This window comes from Rattus rattus, chromosome 5, assembly GCF_011064425.1.
Source record: "Rattus rattus isolate New Zealand chromosome 5, Rrattus_CSIRO_v1, whole genome shotgun sequence".
NCBI lineage: Eukaryota > Metazoa > Chordata > Mammalia > Rodentia > Muridae > Rattus > Rattus rattus.
In genome coordinates this window covers 121,742,113-121,760,428 of record NC_046158.1, presented here as the reverse complement: position 1 = coordinate 121,760,428, position 18,316 = coordinate 121,742,113, and the positions used below count along the sequence as shown (strand labels likewise).

The following is an 18,316-nucleotide window of genomic DNA, read 5'->3' as shown; positions in this document are numbered from 1 at the left end:
CAAGGATGCTATAAACTTTTAGGCATGAGGATGCCGAGACAAGACCACTGCCATGTGACCTCTGAATTTAACAAATATATAAGCACATAAAGAACATATGTATGTAGACATACACATGCAACTGTATATATGCATATACATACATATATACATACATATTGCCTGATGTCTTTGTCAAATCAAAACATGATCTTGTGTCTCATGTGTCTCCTTATGAAATGTCAGGTTTTAGCAGAGTTCTACCATACATACCTCCAAAAATGTACAACCTCAGAAATTAACACCAGCACCTCCTCAAACATCCTTCAAGTACAGTTTTAATTTTTAATTCAAACACTAAAATGATTGAATTCAATATGCACAATGTTTGAATTTAATAGGTACAATGTTTAAGAATCTCAGAGCTCCTTTGGGGGGCTCTTTCACAGAAAAACAGACTGATACCGGCTAGCAGATGTTCTGTATTTATCCAGGTTAGCTAAGAACACAGCCTTTCCTAGGACTGTTCCAAGGAGTTCTTCCGAGCATAATTTTCACACTAATTAACAAGCAAGTGATAAGTCAGATAAGATTAGACTCTAAGGATAGCAAAAAGTATACTTTAAGGAGTCAAGCATTTTTAATATGAGAGATATGATCTTAATTTGTAGACAAAAAACACCATTATGCACTTTATTTTGTGGACAGATAAATCTTGGATTTTTTAGTCCTAGTGTGGTCTTTTGTGCTGCCTGGCACTAATACTTATAACAGCACCATGTCATCTCAGTAGTGGTGACGTCATTCCTCAGCACCTGCAGGAGGATGATTTTGAGTTCCCATGTAGGCATCACAATCTGGGAGTGGTCAACTCTTTATATAAAATAGTGTAGCATTGCACAGAATGTAAACACATCTTATCATTTACTTCAAATCCTATTTATGTACAGAGTTGTCCTACTGTATTGCTTAAAAAAATAGCATGGGAAAATTTATACATGTTCAATACAGATGCAATTTTTTCCCAAGTATTTTTGATCCTTTGCTGATTAAATCTGTGACTGTTATTTAGTATTTTTATTTATATTTTATGCAAAAGAAAACTGAGGATCAAGTTAAGAGAGTCACCAAGGTCACACAGATACCATGATCTCAATCCCAAATAAATTGCAATCCCTAAAGGCTGCAAGATTCTGTCTAAAGAATTTAAAACCTAGGTCATTAAATTAGAAAGTAATCACAAAGTTTCTTATATAAATTGGGATTCATTTGAACTTAAATTTAGAATGAAACCATTGTATTAGCCGAAGACATTCTAGCTCTATTGATAATCTTTATCTCCTAGTGTAGGGTGGATTTTGTTTTAAATATTATTCCCTAGGTCTTTAGAATATGATCTGAGAGAGTACATAGCTGAGTTAACTACTATATTACAACAACCATAATTAGTAGAGAAAATAATAAATGTTAATAAATGTAATGTTATCATATTGGTTTTCCATTGCCATTTAACAATTAATGAATATTAAATAAACATACTTTTGGCATAATAGCATATAATTATACATTTTTAAAAGTTGAACTATTTTAAATATATGTAACCAAAAGTTTTGAAACACATATTAGAAAAGCCTCACTATGAATTACATCTAAATAACTAGTCTCACGGATAGCAAGTAGTGTGCATAAATTCACCAATAGGAATTTAGAGTCTGTTTTAAAATGAACTCCTAGAACACACTGTCAGCACAGTATTGATTTTTAGCTCACACATCAATGTTTGAGTTCAATAAAGAATCATGTGTGAGGACTACTCTAAAGAATATTTCACAGGCAAACAGATATACCTAAATGAACAGATTTTCTGTGTTTAGCTAGGAACATGACCTCTCCTCGGAACTGTGGTGCAAAGGTGCATAGTTCACCTAGTACACAAGTGCACCAGGAAAACAAGGATAGCAAAAGGAGACCATGATTGTTTTGTTTGTGGTCATATAATTATGTGATATACACATGCTCTGAAATGCTATGAGCCGTAACCACTTATAATTATTATGTGCCAATTAAGATCAAAAACTTTAAACATGTCTACTTTATTCTCCTCTAGGGTATAACAGCACCTGAGTTTGAAAACAAACAGAGATGTGTCTGGCTTGGAGTCCCCTTTTACATTTCCCTACCCTAACAAGACGCCTTGGAAAGGAGGTTGAGTGCCTCCCACCAAGATCAATCATTGTTTGAAGACATGGCTAATGCTACTCAACACATTGACTGCCCTAGGCAAATCGTGTGCTGAGAAGCATCAAGCGGGCCCAGTAAACTTCAGTAGAATGCTATGGGCTTCAAGGGATCAGACTTAGGCACCAACAAGACAATTATATGAGGCAAGTCCTCTACTCTGTGGATAAATTCTTGAACTTAGTGAGAAATGTGTTGACTTCCAGACATGTTTCACTAGAACCTTCCTGGTGTCCTACATGCTGTGCCTCTTATTAGGGTCTCTTTCAAGTCCTATAACCTCTTTAGTTCACCACCCAAATGAAGGAGAGGGAAGACTGTAATAAGCACAATAATCTGGTCTCTCCCTTCTCCAGTTAAACCAGGTGTGGAAGAAGCAGGCAGGCAAATTTGCATCGCTTTAGAACTAATGGTCTAAGCTTCTTTATTTAAATATACATGTTATTTCATGACAATATTCACAGTAAAGACAACATGGGCCCTTTATTCTTCTTCTCTGTAGTCTGATCAATGTGAATGGAAATGTTTTACAGTTCTAACTTCAAGGCTTTGTAGTTATAAAACATTAAGAACCATTTTGTTTTACCCTTTAACTTCTTTTTTGAGAACTTTGTATACCTATATGATACATGTGATATGTTAAGTGATACATTGTTTAGCTTCTTTTTTGAGAACTTTATATAAGTATATGATAGATTTTGTGGTATGTTAAATGATACATTTTTGATTTCACTGTTATTTCAGACTCTCTTTCCCCCACTTATCTCCCAAGAACTATAACTCTTCCCAAGAAGCCACTCTCCTGCCATGTCTTTTTGCATTGTTGTTTGTGACTCACTGGGTTTAACCAGGGCTCACACATGGCCATGTTTATGGTACAACATTTGATGGTCCATACTGAAAGTATGAGGATCTCCTCAGTGAATGACTCTCCATCATAGTTTTATCACAAAAATGCATCAAATCAGACGTAGATTCATAGTCTGGTACTGCTTCTCATGGAGCCTTTGATGGTGAAGTCTTGCCATTTGAAACGGTCCCTGTCTCTATCTTGGATCCCATTCTTAGGCAGTGATTTGCCATGTTGTGTTGAAGATCAACGGAGTTAAGTAGCCTAGGCTCTTGGAGGCTCCCAGAGACTGAATCACGAAGGAGCATGCATGAGCTGGACCTAACCTCTCTGCACATGTGTGGCAGATGTGCAGCTTGGTTTTCATGATTGTCCCCCAACAATTGGAAAAGAGCTGCCCCCGATTTTGTTGCCTGCCTGTAGATTCCATTCCCCTCACTGGGCTGTCTGGTCTGGCCTCAGTGGGAGAGGATGTGCCTAGTCCTGCAGTGACTTGATGTCCTAGGGTGGATTGGTACACATGGATCGCTTCCCCCTACTTAGAGAAGAAGAGGAGGAGAGGTTGCCAGAGAAGCTTGGAGAGGCATGGGCTGGGAGGAGAAGGTATCTGGGATTGGGATGTAAAGTTTTTTAAAAAATGAAAAAGTATAAGTCTAAAAGAAAGGAAGGGAGGGAGAGAGAGAAGGGGGAAGAGAGAGAGAGAGAGAGAGAGAGAGAGAGAGAGAGAGAGAGAGAGAGAGAGGAGGAGGAGGAAGGAAGGAAGGAAGGAAGGAAGGAAGGAAGGAAAGAAAGAAAAAAATTTACTTCAGAAATCAGATAGTGGTGAAAAACAACTTCTCCTATTAGATACCTTAATAATAGAAACTATATTTCAGGGGAGCACCATGGTAGGAACTGTGCACTGCCCACTCTCCGTGGCAGATTCTGTTTTTATGTCTTCACTTAGCTAATTCACTTGAGGGAAAAAATCAGATAATTTTTTTACCCATATTTGTAAAGTTAATAGGAAGTATCTCTTCTGATGTATGGTTCTCAATTAAATTCTCTAAGAAACCCTTGGAGTTTCATCACCAGAATTGTACAATCATTTCCTTTCCTTTGGTTAAATTAAATAAGCGTCGGTGACTGATTTTGTTCAGTGTGGCGCTCTGTAGAGAGCAGCTAAACAATGAGGTCTGAAGCCCAGTCTCATACTATTTAGTTCCAGGTAGGTGAGATGTGCCACACACAACTAATATTGACAGAGCAAGGTGGGGTTTTAAATTCAATAAACAAATGCACAGGGAGCAGGGTAGTTTAGCACTGAGTAATGAGGAGGGAAGAAACAGAGAAAGGTAAACACATGCGTTGATAATTGCTGTCATTGAAATGTTTTCTCAGACAATCTACAAAGGAAAGAAGGCGGAAGAAGGAAGGAAGAGAAGGAAGGGGTCGGAAAGCGACTGGCTGTGGACCTAAGGACTGTCCGTGGGCTTTACAGTGCAGTCAGCGTTTTAACAGAATGCTGAACAAGTCAAACATAGACTTCTGTTGTCCTGTGATGTACCGGGGAAGTAACAGGAAGTAAATGCTACACCTATTCAGGCATAGGAAGACTGAATCTGATGCAAAAGGACTGGGAGGTCTGCCTAGTGAGGAGCATATCTGAATGCTATGTCGTCATAACCTTGACACCATGTTAGTGTCCGGGTCCTAATGAGGAACAAGTTAACTGGCTATCTGCAAGCTGCTCTTTCTCCCTGGCGCCTCAATTCAGTACTCTGAGCACTTGGCTCTTGGAATAGCGCTCCTGGGTTGCCCTTCCTTCTCTCTCCTGTTCCCCATTCTTTTGCCCCTTGTTCCATCAGGGAAGAAAGGCCCCTCTTGGCTCCCAAAGCTGGGTTTGAGAGACAGAGTAGCAGATAGGATTTGGGTTCAGATAAGCTCAGTTTTCAAATTCTGTCTCTATCCTTTTGTGTGACTCAACTGTTTTTTTGTTTGTTTGTTTGTTTGTTTGTTTGTTTGTTTTTTGTGTTTTTTTGTTGTTGTTGTTCTGGTTTTTGAATGTCCTGGATCTATTACCTGCAAAGTTGAGATAATAATACTAATGTTTAAAAACATCAATGACACGTTGTTTTGTACCCATTCAGCTGGAAAAGGTTAGAAAGAACAAAGCAGCAGTAGCTGATGCAAATAGGGTTTCTTACAGGCTTTGGAGGCAGCCTTTTGGCAATGTCTATTAAAACACAGACTCTGTAAAGCACTGCTTTCCTGGAATCTTTCCCATACAAATAAAAGCACCAGCATATGACGATCTATGGGCAAGAGCAGCCATTGCAACATTGTTTGTATGGCAATAAAACGGAAAGAAAGTGTTTGCTCATCAAAGGAGAATCGCTGAGTAAATCATGATCCAGCTGAACTATGAGCCAGGATTTGAGCTTTAAAGAGAGAGAGGATGAGAGAGAGAGAGAGAGAGAGACTGAGAGTGATTTTCATGAAGCTTGGCCGCTCATAACAAAGTGAGATCCAGAAATATATGGAGAATATGACACAGTGTTTGTAAATGAGCAAACATTTATTTAATGATAGTTAAAATCTTAGTTTCCAGATGGGTGGAATGCTAGTCTTATAGCCTTATATAACACAGGTGCTGCTATCATTCTTTTTTAATATGTGGTAATGATGAGGTATGGAGAGACTAAAGAGCATGCCAGTGAACCCATCGTTTAGTCAAGATACAGATGGAATTTCGACCTCGAAAACTGGCAACCAAGATTAGATGGTTAGGGCTTTTTTGTGCTTTACATTGAAAATAATTGGAAGGTGAAAAAGAAATAAGAAAAAGAAAATTACATTAAAATCAAATGTGTTACAGAGTATACTTTGCTGATATGATATTGTGTTTATACTACTCAGAGATACATGAAAGAAAGTTCCCTGATGCAAATGTTAATAATCTCAGGGTAAAAGGATCATTTTTTAATGTTATTCGTTGTCTTTGCATTGTTTGAATTTGCTACAAAGAACATATATTTAAAAACAGCTACATAGTTATTAAATAACAAAACATTGGAACTTTTTATTTATTAGCATTTTCTTGCAGAAATAATTATAATATTTACAAGAGATAAAGAATGTTTCTGGCCTGTTCAAAATGTAACACAGAACCAAGAAAGAATTAAAGTGGAGACTAGGCGAGTGTAGGAGGCTTGTTTCTTAGGAAGTAAAGGTATGAGAAGTTAAAAGTTCAAAAATTTGAATGGAACTTCAAATCCACTTTTATGTTTAAATAATAATTTCAAACAGATATGCCTTGTAGAATAGCCTAAGAAATAAAACATAATATATGTTTAATATATGTTTATATAATATATGTGGCTGCTGAGAAAAGTACCCTAGGTTCATTTATCAGTGTTTTACAAATGCTAATTTTTCAGAATTCAAATTGCAGATCATATTTTTCTCTTCTTCTTTTCGTTATAGTCATATCTTGCTTTTTAAATTAAGAAAATACACATAAGCAAGGAAGATATTTTAACTGCTTCCCTAGTAAATCAGCAAAGGATCAGAAATTTATGATGAACTGATCACACACACACACACACACACACACACACACACACACACACATGCTAACCATCTAAAATGCAGGAGCCTCATATTTCTGTCACTTACAATGGAGAAAACTGTAAATAACTGAATAATTCAATGTTAGGGCTTTGACAGTGTAAATGGTGGGACAGCAGATGATAGAATGTCATACCTCCAATAAAAGCCATGCCTCTGAGGCATATTTAAAAGACATGAGAGAATATTCATGGTCTGCTGTTAAATGAAGCAACAGAGTAGAGTTTTAAAAAATGTTTGCAATTTAATCCTTGAAGGGGAAATCATTACCTGCTCTTAGTTTTCATACTTTTCTATAAGAACAATGTTCTGAATGTTTAGAAAAATGTTCTAAAGTGAACGCACGCTATTTCTATAAACAAAGGCAGATGCTGCAATCTCATTTAGGTAGCACCTATGGTGGTCACATCAGCACCCCTCCCTCCCTCCCATACGCTACCTTCTTCTCCCCTTATCTGAGACTCCTTATTGAGAAACAAGGGACATAAACTGCAGATATAAAGCAGTGATGGTTGCTAGAGACATGTCGTTTGCCTCAGTTCCTTCCCCTTCACTGAAGAACCAGAGGGTAGCCACTTTCCAGCAGCTTTTAGTCAGACTGACAGTTCAAGAGTGGGTAACTGAGAGGCACTGTTGTGCACGCAGACCCTCCATGCATGCTTACCTAGTATGGATCTGCTCCTGCTATGATGGGTATCAGGATAAAGCTCTCAGGAGGGAATGGGAGATAATAAGGGCAGGAAATGGACTAAGAAAGTTCATATGAAGATGGAGATTAAGGCAATTTCCTGGGTAGCACAATGTTTTATTTCTCTGTAGCAATTTAGGTAAAGAATAGAGAAATAGAGCAATTCTGAGCTGTCATGGCTGGTCACTCTAACGGTGAACATGGCACCACCAATGATCACCTCTTACATTCAACTTCCTCATAGATGACCTCACCTTTCCTCATTGGCTCTGTTACCATAGCTGATCTCCCTCCAGCTTTATTTTATTTTTTTCTTTTCCTCCCGTCATTTTGACCTCCACGAGGTCTGAAACTAGATTAAGGATTTAGAAATCCTTTCTCAGGTGACATCCTACCTCATAAATGCCAGACAGCATTGGCGTGACTTTCATGGAGTTCCAAAGGGACACAGCTAGGGTGTGCACCTGGGTATTAATTGATTTTGATTTTAATATTAATGAGCCTATGATTTGGTCTAGTTGACCTTCAAATTCAAATTAGGTACTGATTAAATAATAAGGCAGGTGAATCTGGATGTGTTTGCACAGCATTTCCCCCACCCGCTCCCCAGTAAGGTGTCTTGGCAGTGGGTAAGGATGACATGAAAAACATGCGACAGGTAGAAGAGAGAGTGCTCCTGACCTAAGGAGACAAGTATACACCTAACAATCACACCGGCTCTTCAGCCAGACCATTCTCTATTCCTGCATTTGACTCTTGTGTCTTATGGACTTTCATCTGATTGCTTACATGTTTGCTAACTCAAATAGAATTTGTTTGTCAAAATTTAAACTATAAAATCTGTTAAAAGGAGCATCCATAACAGTAAAGGGAGAAATTCTCAACAGATAAGTTCATGTTCAACTCTGCAAATAATCTCAGAATGCCTAGCAAATGTCAAGGATATTTCCTGGCCAGCTTTACCTTGAAATTACTCTGTCCTGGCTCTCAAACCTACCCTGTGTGGATGAGCCATTCATTAGCATATTCCTTCTCTCTCTACCTCATCCTCTCAACTCAAGTCCCACCCACTCCTCAGCCATAAGGACTCACTGAGAGCAGGTGTCTTCCGCAGTGTAGGGACTACAGCCTCCTGTGATCTTTAAGCAGAGAGTCGTGCCTTGCCACAATAATTGCACAATCCACATTTACACGGGTAAATGGCCAAGAACACCCAGACTTGGTTCCCAGTGGGAAGTCTGTCTACGGCACTCAAAGAGAATTGCTAGTGTAGACTATGCTTAGGTTCTAACACTTCTCAAAATTTTTTTCAACTTTCACATAACTGTTTGGTTAAGAAGAAAAAAAAACCACCTTCTGTTCCAGGAATAAAGATAGTCACCTCATTTTCCTTGCTTGTTTTCAACTCCTATATTCTAGAAGATGCTAATTTCCAGTGTAGACTGGAATCTTAGCAAATATAAACACAGCCAACTGAAAAGCAGAGCTGTAAACACCACCTGTATCATTCTGGAGTGAGAGCCTGGCCATTCCATACCAGGGGTGATTCCAAGCCCTGTGGAAGATGCTCCTTTAGGAGTGAAGTGTCCAAAAAAGTCAAGAGAACAGAGCTCCTTTAGGACCTTTGATCAGCAGCAAACACTCTGCCACTTACAGTGGAGAGTGTCATAAGCATTTCTATAAGTGATCTTGTGACTGTAGAGTTCTGAAATAGCCCTGGTGTCACTGAGGACAGATATTTCTGCATGAAAGCTAATAACAGAAAAGATTTGAAATGAATCCTGAACACTTATGATTTCCTTTTAACCTCATCTTGACCTCAATCTTGGATGATTTCAATGGAAAATTCTTTTTCTTAATTCTCAACTGTGCATCTGTCAATCTTGATGACAGCTTGGCAAGCATCAGAGACTGAGTCTGAATGGATAATCCATTTAAAAAGCAGTGCCCTTACATGCGTGCTATTTCAGGAGATGAAGGCAAAATCTTCATCCTATATGTTTTACTGCTAATTTAAACCACATTACATGCTAACATAGATTACAAAACATGTTTCCCAAATAAAAAAGTTAATGGAAATTAACAATTTAATTCCTGCAAAAATCCCCCAAATCTCATACATTTGTGATACATGACAATTCTTTGATGGAGTTAGCACCATTAAAAGTCTTATTTTAAGAAAAAAAATTCCTAAAAGTATTCTGAAAAAATAATTGATCCTTGCATGAGCAATTAACGGTGTGAGATCCTAAAAGCATCAAGAATATCACAAGCAGCGTGTTTTATGAAGGTGTGATGTCTCCCAGCTAAACAACTCAACAGCACGAAATCTCAGCTTGAAGCATTCAAATTAGATCGCTCCTCATTCTTACTTCTTACTCTGTGCCGTTCAACCTCATGATGCTTTTCCATTTTATGATAAGCTTAATGCTTGAGACATCTTTTTTGGTTTTTCTGGTTTTTGTTTGTTTGTCTTCTCTCCTTCTCCTTCTCCTTCTCCTTCTCCTTCTTCTCCTCCTCCTCCTTCTTATTTTTGCTTAAAAAAGTATCATCTATCCTTTCTCTTACACAATCAGTCTATTTCTCTGTAAAATGACTAAGTTTCTCAGGAACTCTGATATGAATTATATTTTTAGATATGTCAAGTATTTTTGAAATAAGAGATATCTGAACATATGCCTATGTAGGATAAAGGAAAGTGTCCTTTGAAAGTTAGCAATAAACAAGAAAGGGGACCATTCAAGATGACAGCAGTATCCTGGACATTATGTTGGTCCAGTCAGATCTCCTCTGGGAAGAAACAGTTATTTTCCCAGGGACCTGCACATGCCATCCATTTCTGGGTTCTACATTTACCTGATAGAAAGGAACTGCTTTACTCAAGACCACACACATCCCTTCCCAGGATAGCCAGCACCAGAATCTATGCCTGGGTCCTCTTGCCCATTATGTCATCTTCATAATGTCATCTGGGATCAGTGCACTGGCGCTTCCCCTCAGCCATTTTATTTCCTTCCTGTTTCTATTAAAGGCGTTGATTTCTCGAGCTCTCTTTCTGATAAACAAGTCACTTCCTAATTATCTATCTTGGTCTGTCTTCTGGAAAGTCTGATTCATATAAGGGCCAGAGAAACAGAAAGGAAACTGACCTGTGTTGTGATATTTTGTGAGCTTGATATTATCTATTGAGTGTGTGTGTGTGTGTGTGTGTGTGTGTGTGTGTGTGTGTGTGTGTCTGTGTATCTGTGTGATATGTATTCGCACAGGTATATGGAGGAGACCAGAGGATGTCATTGAGCATTCTCTTTTATCATTCTCTGGATTATTTTCTAGAGACAGGGTCTCTCAGTGAATCTGGAGCTCACCTTGGCTGGCAGCAAGTCTAGTGATCTGTTGTCCTCCATCTCAGTCCTAGGATTACAGGTGTATCTGTATATAGGTCATTAGACTTAGAGGGGTTTTGTTTTGTTTTGTTTTGTTTTTCATTATTTTCTAGTTTTTGAGACAGAGTTTCATCTAGCCCAGATTGGCCTCAAATTTGAAGTGTAGCTGATACTGCCTTGAACTTTTAATCTTTTTGCTCAGACTCCTGAGTGCTGTTCTTACAGGCCTGTGGCTTAGGTGCTTGGAATCTGAACTCAGCTCCTCATGCTTCCACAGAGAGTGCTTTGGCCCCCTGTTTCATGCTCCTAGCCTGAAGATAGACATTCCTCTTCTCCTCATTGCAGAAGGAAAGACTGAAGTACAAATTCACCAAGTATTTCCTCGGCAATCATTTGTTCACTTCTTGAATTATCTGTCAAAAGTTAGCTAAGTAACTGTAGCAGAACTAGGATTAATCCCCAAGCATATAACCCAGTATTTCATATTCATTTTTTAAAAGATTTATTCATTTATTATATATAAGTACACTGTAGCTGCCTTCAGAAACCAGAAGAGGGCATCAGATCGCATTACAGATGGCTGTGAGCCACCATGTGGTTGCTGGGAATTGAGCTCAGGACCTCTGGAAGAGCAGTCGGTGCTCTTAACCGCTGAGCCATCTCTCCAGCCCCCAGCATTTTATATTCTTATCAACTGCCCTCAACTACATGTCTTAAAACAGAGACTCTCCAGGCAATGGGACATGGAATTATATATGCCATTAAAGGAGTATTAAAATTTCGAGACTATTTTGATTCTTTGGCAGATTCAAAGAATAGCAAGTCTTCGTAGCACTGTGTGCCTGTTTTCATATCAGATTGGATTGAAGAAATGGATTCAAAGTAGATACTTAAGTTCCAAGTCGATGATATAGTTTACAAGACACCCATTTGTTCAAATATAATAGTCTAGTCTGGCTTTAGTAGGTACTAATGGCAGATATCAAACATTATTTCTTATGGGAGGAGTTACCCACCAATCAGAAGGGAGAGGAGAGAAGGACCTCCTTTTATTTTCCTTTATTATGTTTGAAAGCATTTGCACCTCTGTTTTGTGGCACTTATCTTTACAGCAGTCAAAATTTCTCCTAATTAGTATTAGTTTCTTCTTGGTTTACGTGGGCTTTCTCTTAGTAAGAGTCCATAGAAATGCCTCAGGTTGGTTTTTATCGGTGCCTTTCAAACATTTCCCCCTTAAGCCATGGGCCTCGGGTAGGTGGTCCACCACACCACTCTTTCAAACTTCTGTCTATGAATAGTTACAAACAGCAGAATCGACAAAGTCTTGAGTTTCAGATAAACATCTTTTTTCCTCTGTGCCCGCTCTTATATTCATGAACATTATTTTTAGAGGAACAAATGTAAATGTCTATAGAAATTCTGCAGAGACTCAGTAGGGCGTGGAGCAGAGTGGGTTCAAAATAGAGACTTTTGCTGCATCCGTTGCCCACATAAACAAACCCCACACTGTTTACTTTTAAAGACCTGTGATATTTAGATGTGGACTCATACCTTCATCTTTATGGACTTCAGCTTTGTCTTCAGAAGCAGGGCTGGGCACTGGGGTGGTGTTGACGCCATCTATAAAACAGAAGAAAGGCCTCAGGCTTAGTACCTTCAGGCTGTGGCTTTTCCTTCTCTATATCTCCCTCACCACTGGCCTGCGAAGGTGTTCATGTCCTGCACACGCCAAATGGTCTTACAGGGGCAGAGGGTTGTAATGCATTTATATATATATATATAAGAAATGAAGCATAAATCTTCACATAAGACAGAGGCCAATGAACTACAAAATGCATTCTGGGGAACACATGTTTGTTGGCTGTAGTATGCCAACAATACCAGTAGCATTTTGCTTCCTCCACAGTTCTCAAAGAATGGAATACTGTTTTTGATTTGTGGTGGGTGGTAATGTATACCCATGCGAGTTTCTACAAAGTGCCTCGATTGTGTGATTTTTAGAGTTTGCTTTTGCTTAGCTCAGCAGTTCTATGGGCTGCCAATCCACTGGGCTGTCCAGCTGGACAGTGGTTCTGTGGCTGTCAGCACTGTAGTCCAGGAGAAGGGGACCACTCAAAATAGGCACCCAGAGATATGTAGGGATATCATGTCACCCCGTTATAGAATGGACACCAAGGATAGGGAGGACTCTTCCACCTCTTACTGGTCTCATCAGAACCATGGGGATCTGATTCATGTTTGGCCTCCAAAGTGTTAGATAATTAACTACTAGCATTAAAACTGTAAAATTAGGATATAGGAAAGTATTAAAGTCATCTCACAACTGGTAAAACAATATACATATTTTTCTTAGAGTTATTCAGTCACAGATTTAGAGATAAAATACCCAATTCAAGGACACTTTCCTACTTTCTAGCATTTCATTTGTCCTTTACCTATGGTTGTTACTTTCAGGTTGCACCTCTATTGGAACACAGAATAGCATCTGCGGAAGGTAGACAGGGAGGGGAGGCGGATCACTCTCTTTCCTTAGGCATCAACTACCTTTGACTTAAACAAAAGGCACCGACCATTAACCTTCCCTTAAGTCAATGCATGTTCCGATTTTCATCTCCCTTCAGAGCAAAACTGCCTGAATAAAATCATTGTCTCTACCTTCTGCGCCTTCATTTCCGAAACCCTGCATAAGCCACGTATGGTTTTCTAGTAGTCTTCCTAACTCTCTCTTCTAAGGTGCTGGCCTCTTTTCTTTGCCATCAAGTTCAAGACAACCCCAAAAGGTCTTGAACTTGACATCTTCCTGCCTCAGTCTCCCTCTCAGGCAGCATCACTTACAATTTCCTTCTTCCTATCCATCTGACTTGACTTCTCAGTAGCATTTTCTATCCCCGTCCCTGATTTTTTAAAGACGTATCATTGTAGCGGCTGCCTCTGCCTTGCTTGACAGGGATGTAGATGTCATGACCTCCCAGCTCCTTTGCCTTGGACAATTGCATATTCTTCTCACTGACTCTCCTTTTAGTTCCAGGCTTTAAATATCCCTTATATCACAGTGTCTCCTAATCCTGGTCTTTAGTGTTCACCCCTCCCTAATATGAACGTGTCTATCTAATGTGACATCCCTTATGGCTGTCTGCACATATTTTCAAATTGTTGATGCAAAAGCTAAATGATTAACTTTTTCAACAAAATGACTTCCATGGAGCAGTTAAGTGGTACTGTTGCCCCGAAACACTGAAGCTAGACTCCTATGACCTGCATGGGATTCCTCTTTCCCCATGTGCCCCGCCCACCCAGTCTTCCAACTTCTGTACCCTGTTGCTTCTTATTTCGAGAATGTGCCACATTTCAGTCTTTTGGTCTCTATTTCCAGAACCCTCTGTCATGGTGCCTGAAGTCATCTTCTAACTCTACCTTTATGACCCATTTTTACTCCCTGGGAAAAACAAATTCATTAATACATAGATCATTTATTCCAATGGTTAAAATGTTCCAATAAATTCTCAGTCAAAGCACATGGTGCCCACAATCTGGGCCTATGATTTCTTACTAGTGTCACACTCTACTGAGCTCACTCTGCTCCAGTCACACCCCTCTCCCCATCCCCATCCTGAAGTCAATTTATCCTCTGTTCCCCCTGTCTAGAATGGGTTTTCACCACATCAGTATTCAGAGACCATCTCAAGCAACACTTCCCCATTGAGTCCTCCTTAGAGTTGCCCTCTGAGGGTTACCACAATTTCACCTCTTTACTCGGCAAGCTACTTGAACTGTCTGATAATTGTATCCTTTTGATTTGTTTATTGTTGGTATTCCCCCATCAGACTATAAGCTTCAAGGAACGATGGATGTTGTTTTGGGAATTAAATGCAATGTTTGCAATGCACACACAGTGCTGGGGAGGCAGTCAACCTTCGATATATATTTATTATTGATTTCTTGATAAATACTATATGCAATTGCATTTGATTTGATGGTGACAGCTGTCAGAACCTGTAAATAAATTATGCTATTTTGAGACCGCATTTTTCCATTATGCGGAAGAGACCTGCAGAGTTATGCAATCAACATTGGCACTGGGAACTATGTTGAAGGAAAGCAAGCTATTTTTATTTTGGAAACTAGCGGCAGGTCAAGGGGCTTTAACAACTAAAACCACGTCTTTGGTTGTTCTGTTGCCTTAATCAGAGTAGGCTGTGAAGAGGAAAAACGAACAGGTCAGCAGTGTTCACAATTCTAAGTGGACCCTGCCGATAGTCTCCCACCAGTCAGCACACTGTCTTGGATGAACCACTGAGGAAGACAGTTGAGATGTCACAAAAACCACCTAGGAGAGAGCCATCTTGAATGGTAATGCTCTCATATCCAATAGCTAGAGAAGGCTTATACTCTTCTCCAACCTCTCAGAAGGTGGGCACAAAAGAAACTACAAGAATCTAACTGATATAGGGGGAAAAGATGAATGATAAAACATAGGCACTGGTGTGTGTGTGCACACATGTGTAATGTGTATGTGTGCACATGAATGTGTGTGCACGTGTGTGCCTGTATGTATGCCTGTATGTGTATATGTTTGTGTGCATGTGCATGCATGTATGTGTGTACACGTGTGCATGTACATGTGCATGTATGTGAATGTGTGTGTGTGTGTGTGTGTGTGTGTGTGTACAGTGATAGGAGAAAAACAATGTTAATAAAGACAGCTTAGAACAGAAGAGTAAATGAATTCAAGCCATAAAACTTCAAGAGTCAGACCAAGTCCTCCTCAGCCAGCAGTTGGCTGACTAATACATGTCATCCCTAAACAGTGACAGTTTTTCATGTGAGCCCCATCTTCAACACAGTGCAACCGTGTGTGGGTAGTGGGTAGGGGTCATCATACAAGAACAGTTTAGAGTACCAAAAATTCATTCTGTTCAGAGGAAAGGACCAGCTGACAACGTAGCAACAGGCACACACGGTCCTTCCTGGCTTGCTTCAGTGCATCTTCTGATTAGCCTTCTTCAACTTCATCTTCTAAGGAGTTGCCTGGTTTAATTCTGAGAGCTCAGCATATTGACTAGGATGTGGTGGGGCACAGGAGTCAGAGCTCACTCTTTAAAAACATGGTCCCCCCACGGGGCTCAATAGAATAAGGAAAATAACTTGGAGATTGAAGGGAAAGGGGATGATTTTATTTTGGTGGTAAGGCTGGAAACTCTATGGTCCTGGCTATCATGCTCTCAAAGGACAACATCCCGAAGGACAGAAATGGGGTAAGGAGGGTGGTGATAACTCAAAAATGATTTCAGTCCCTTTTGAACCATAACAGTGGTTATTTTAAAATGCTTAATTTATAATCTACAGTGTAGAATCTGTAACACAATATAATCAATAGGCACAATGACTTCTCTTAATAGGGGTGATGTTAGGAAGGTTCTTTATTTTATAGCGGTTGGGAGTGAGAGGCTGATCTGGCTGTCTGGCACTATCTACAACATGCAGAGAGCCAGACACGTGGCTCTTCGAAATTAAGTTCGAAAGAGTTAAAACACCCCCTTTCGTATGGAGAGAAAGCCTTTTCTTCATTTTCTTCACATTGTCGTAATTTCATTTTTGTTTTCTTCCTCTAACTCAGTCTGTTCATTTTTGACCTGCTCTATGTCATCCAAGCTCTGATGCTGTGCTTCTGGTCTCAGCCCGCAGTCCTTAGTGCATTACTAGGCAATCTGTTATTCCAAGAAGGAAATGGAATGGGTAATAAGACTGTACCGTTTTATATGGGAGCACAGTCAACTTATGAGTTAATGGAACTGGAGAGAGGAAGGAACACTGGGTTAATCAGGTTTTGAAAAGGCACAAGCATTTTTCAAGCAATAACAGTGAGTAAAGTTGTTGTTCACCTCTGTGGATGAGGCCTAGGAGACTCCTCAAAAGAACCCTGAGCCCACCTGCTTCTTGGCTCTGCCCCTCCATTCCTTCCGCAGTTTGCTTTTCCTCTGGACCACTTTCATCTTTCAACAAAACTACAGGGGGAGAAAAAAAAATCAAGTCAATTTTTGAAATATCTCTTTATGGCTAATATGCGACACTGAAATTAATTGCAAGCAATGTACCGTGACTCCCCAAAAGCACAGCAGAGAGATGAATCGGAAGCATGAAATAGAAGAGGCCCCCCCCCACATAAATAGGTGCATTTGTCCTCGTCTCTTCTCCCAGGATTTGCTCGAGGTAAAAACAATGCTGAAGTAAACAATATTCACTCTGGTGCTGGAAGCGTTTCTCCCTTTGCCGGCCATTTTCAAAGATGCCAAAACACGGTTTACTTCCAATCTTCTTTTCAGCTTTGAATCAAGTAACATTCTCAGTGTTAGGAGCTTGGCTGATTTTCTATGCCTTTTATGTTTTTGTTAGATATGTGCTTTCGATTTTTTTTATTTTCATTTATCTTGTATATGGTGGTCTAACATATCAATGCATACATTTTTTGTCCTGAATTCATTATGCTGATCAACTGTATGACTCTGAAAAAAAAAATAACTAAATAGGCAGATGCAATGGAGGCTGGCTACTTGCAGCTAATTATTTTTTGTCTTAAAATTTGTGAATTCACAGGCAGTGAAAATATACTCCCAAGGGCAAGTTAAGGCCTGCTTGTAATTAATTTTGGGGAGATCTCCAAAAACAGTTTTGTGACAAGGGAAAGAGAGATTACTACTTTATCTAAAGGCACAGGAACAACATATAAGAAGTAGTTATATACAGAACACTGAAAATATGAAGTTAGCAATCTGAAGTAGAAATGACCATAAGGCCTTCTGTCCAGGAGCAGGCTATCTCCCTTCTGTGTGAACACAGTATGTCTTGTCACTTGTTTGACCAAGGGGACAGGGCAGAAATGATGTCTTGAGTCTTCTGAGCTGCCTCAGAATGACAGTTCCTGTTTCCTCCCTTGGGAAAGGTAGCCATGACTGGAATGCAGCTCAGACTAGACTCCCCTTAGACAGAGAAGACCATGGAATCAGGCTCTGTGGAAGCAAGACCCAGGAGGGAGGCAGTGTGGCATCTTCTAGTCCATCCCGGATGCCTGTAGAATGCAGAATGGCTTCCGTAGCCAATGTCACAGAGCAGAAAGGTTTCTGAGCCCTCTCCATCCCTGGCCTGTAAGTAGGCCTAAGTCACCAAACACTTATGACCTCCTGTGTTTTCAGTACCACCACTTGGTACTATTTGTTCTTTTCTGGTTTGATTTGAGCTTTGGGGTAGGGCTTTACTCTGTGCCCAGTCTGGCCTTGGCCTTGCAGTTGTCACGTTTGTATCTCCTGAGTGAGATAGGTAGGCATGCGCTGCTTTACTACCGGTCCCTCATGCAGAAGCGAAGCATGAGAGTCCTCCCCCACCCCTGGACTAGCAGAGATAAAACAACAGCCCTAGAGCTTGCAGAGGACCAAGAGACTCTGAAAAACAACCCATTGGACAGCTTCCACTGTGGACAAGACTGCAGTCAGTGAATTCCCGAGTATGTGCGGAATCTACTCAGTTTGTTCAGCTCCCTGGGGACGCAGCCCAATTTTGAATACGAGAAGCCAG

The 18,316-nt window shown here is 39.9% G+C and overlaps 1 protein-coding gene across 1 annotated transcript in view; it reads right to left on the bottom strand.

Moving 5' to 3' along the window:
- The window catches only part of Macrod2 (mono-ADP ribosylhydrolase 2), a 2,209,545-nt gene that overhangs the window by 113,281 nt on the left and 2,077,948 nt on the right, over nt 1-18,316 (bottom strand). The window contains exons 14-15 of the mRNA XM_032902613.1: nt 16,678-16,752; nt 12,299-12,367 (exon numbers count right to left, since the gene is read on the bottom strand). Coding sequence (XP_032758504.1) covers nt 12,299-12,367; nt 16,678-16,752 — 144 coding nt within the window. The remainder of the gene's footprint in view (nt 1-12,298; nt 12,368-16,677; nt 16,753-18,316) is intronic.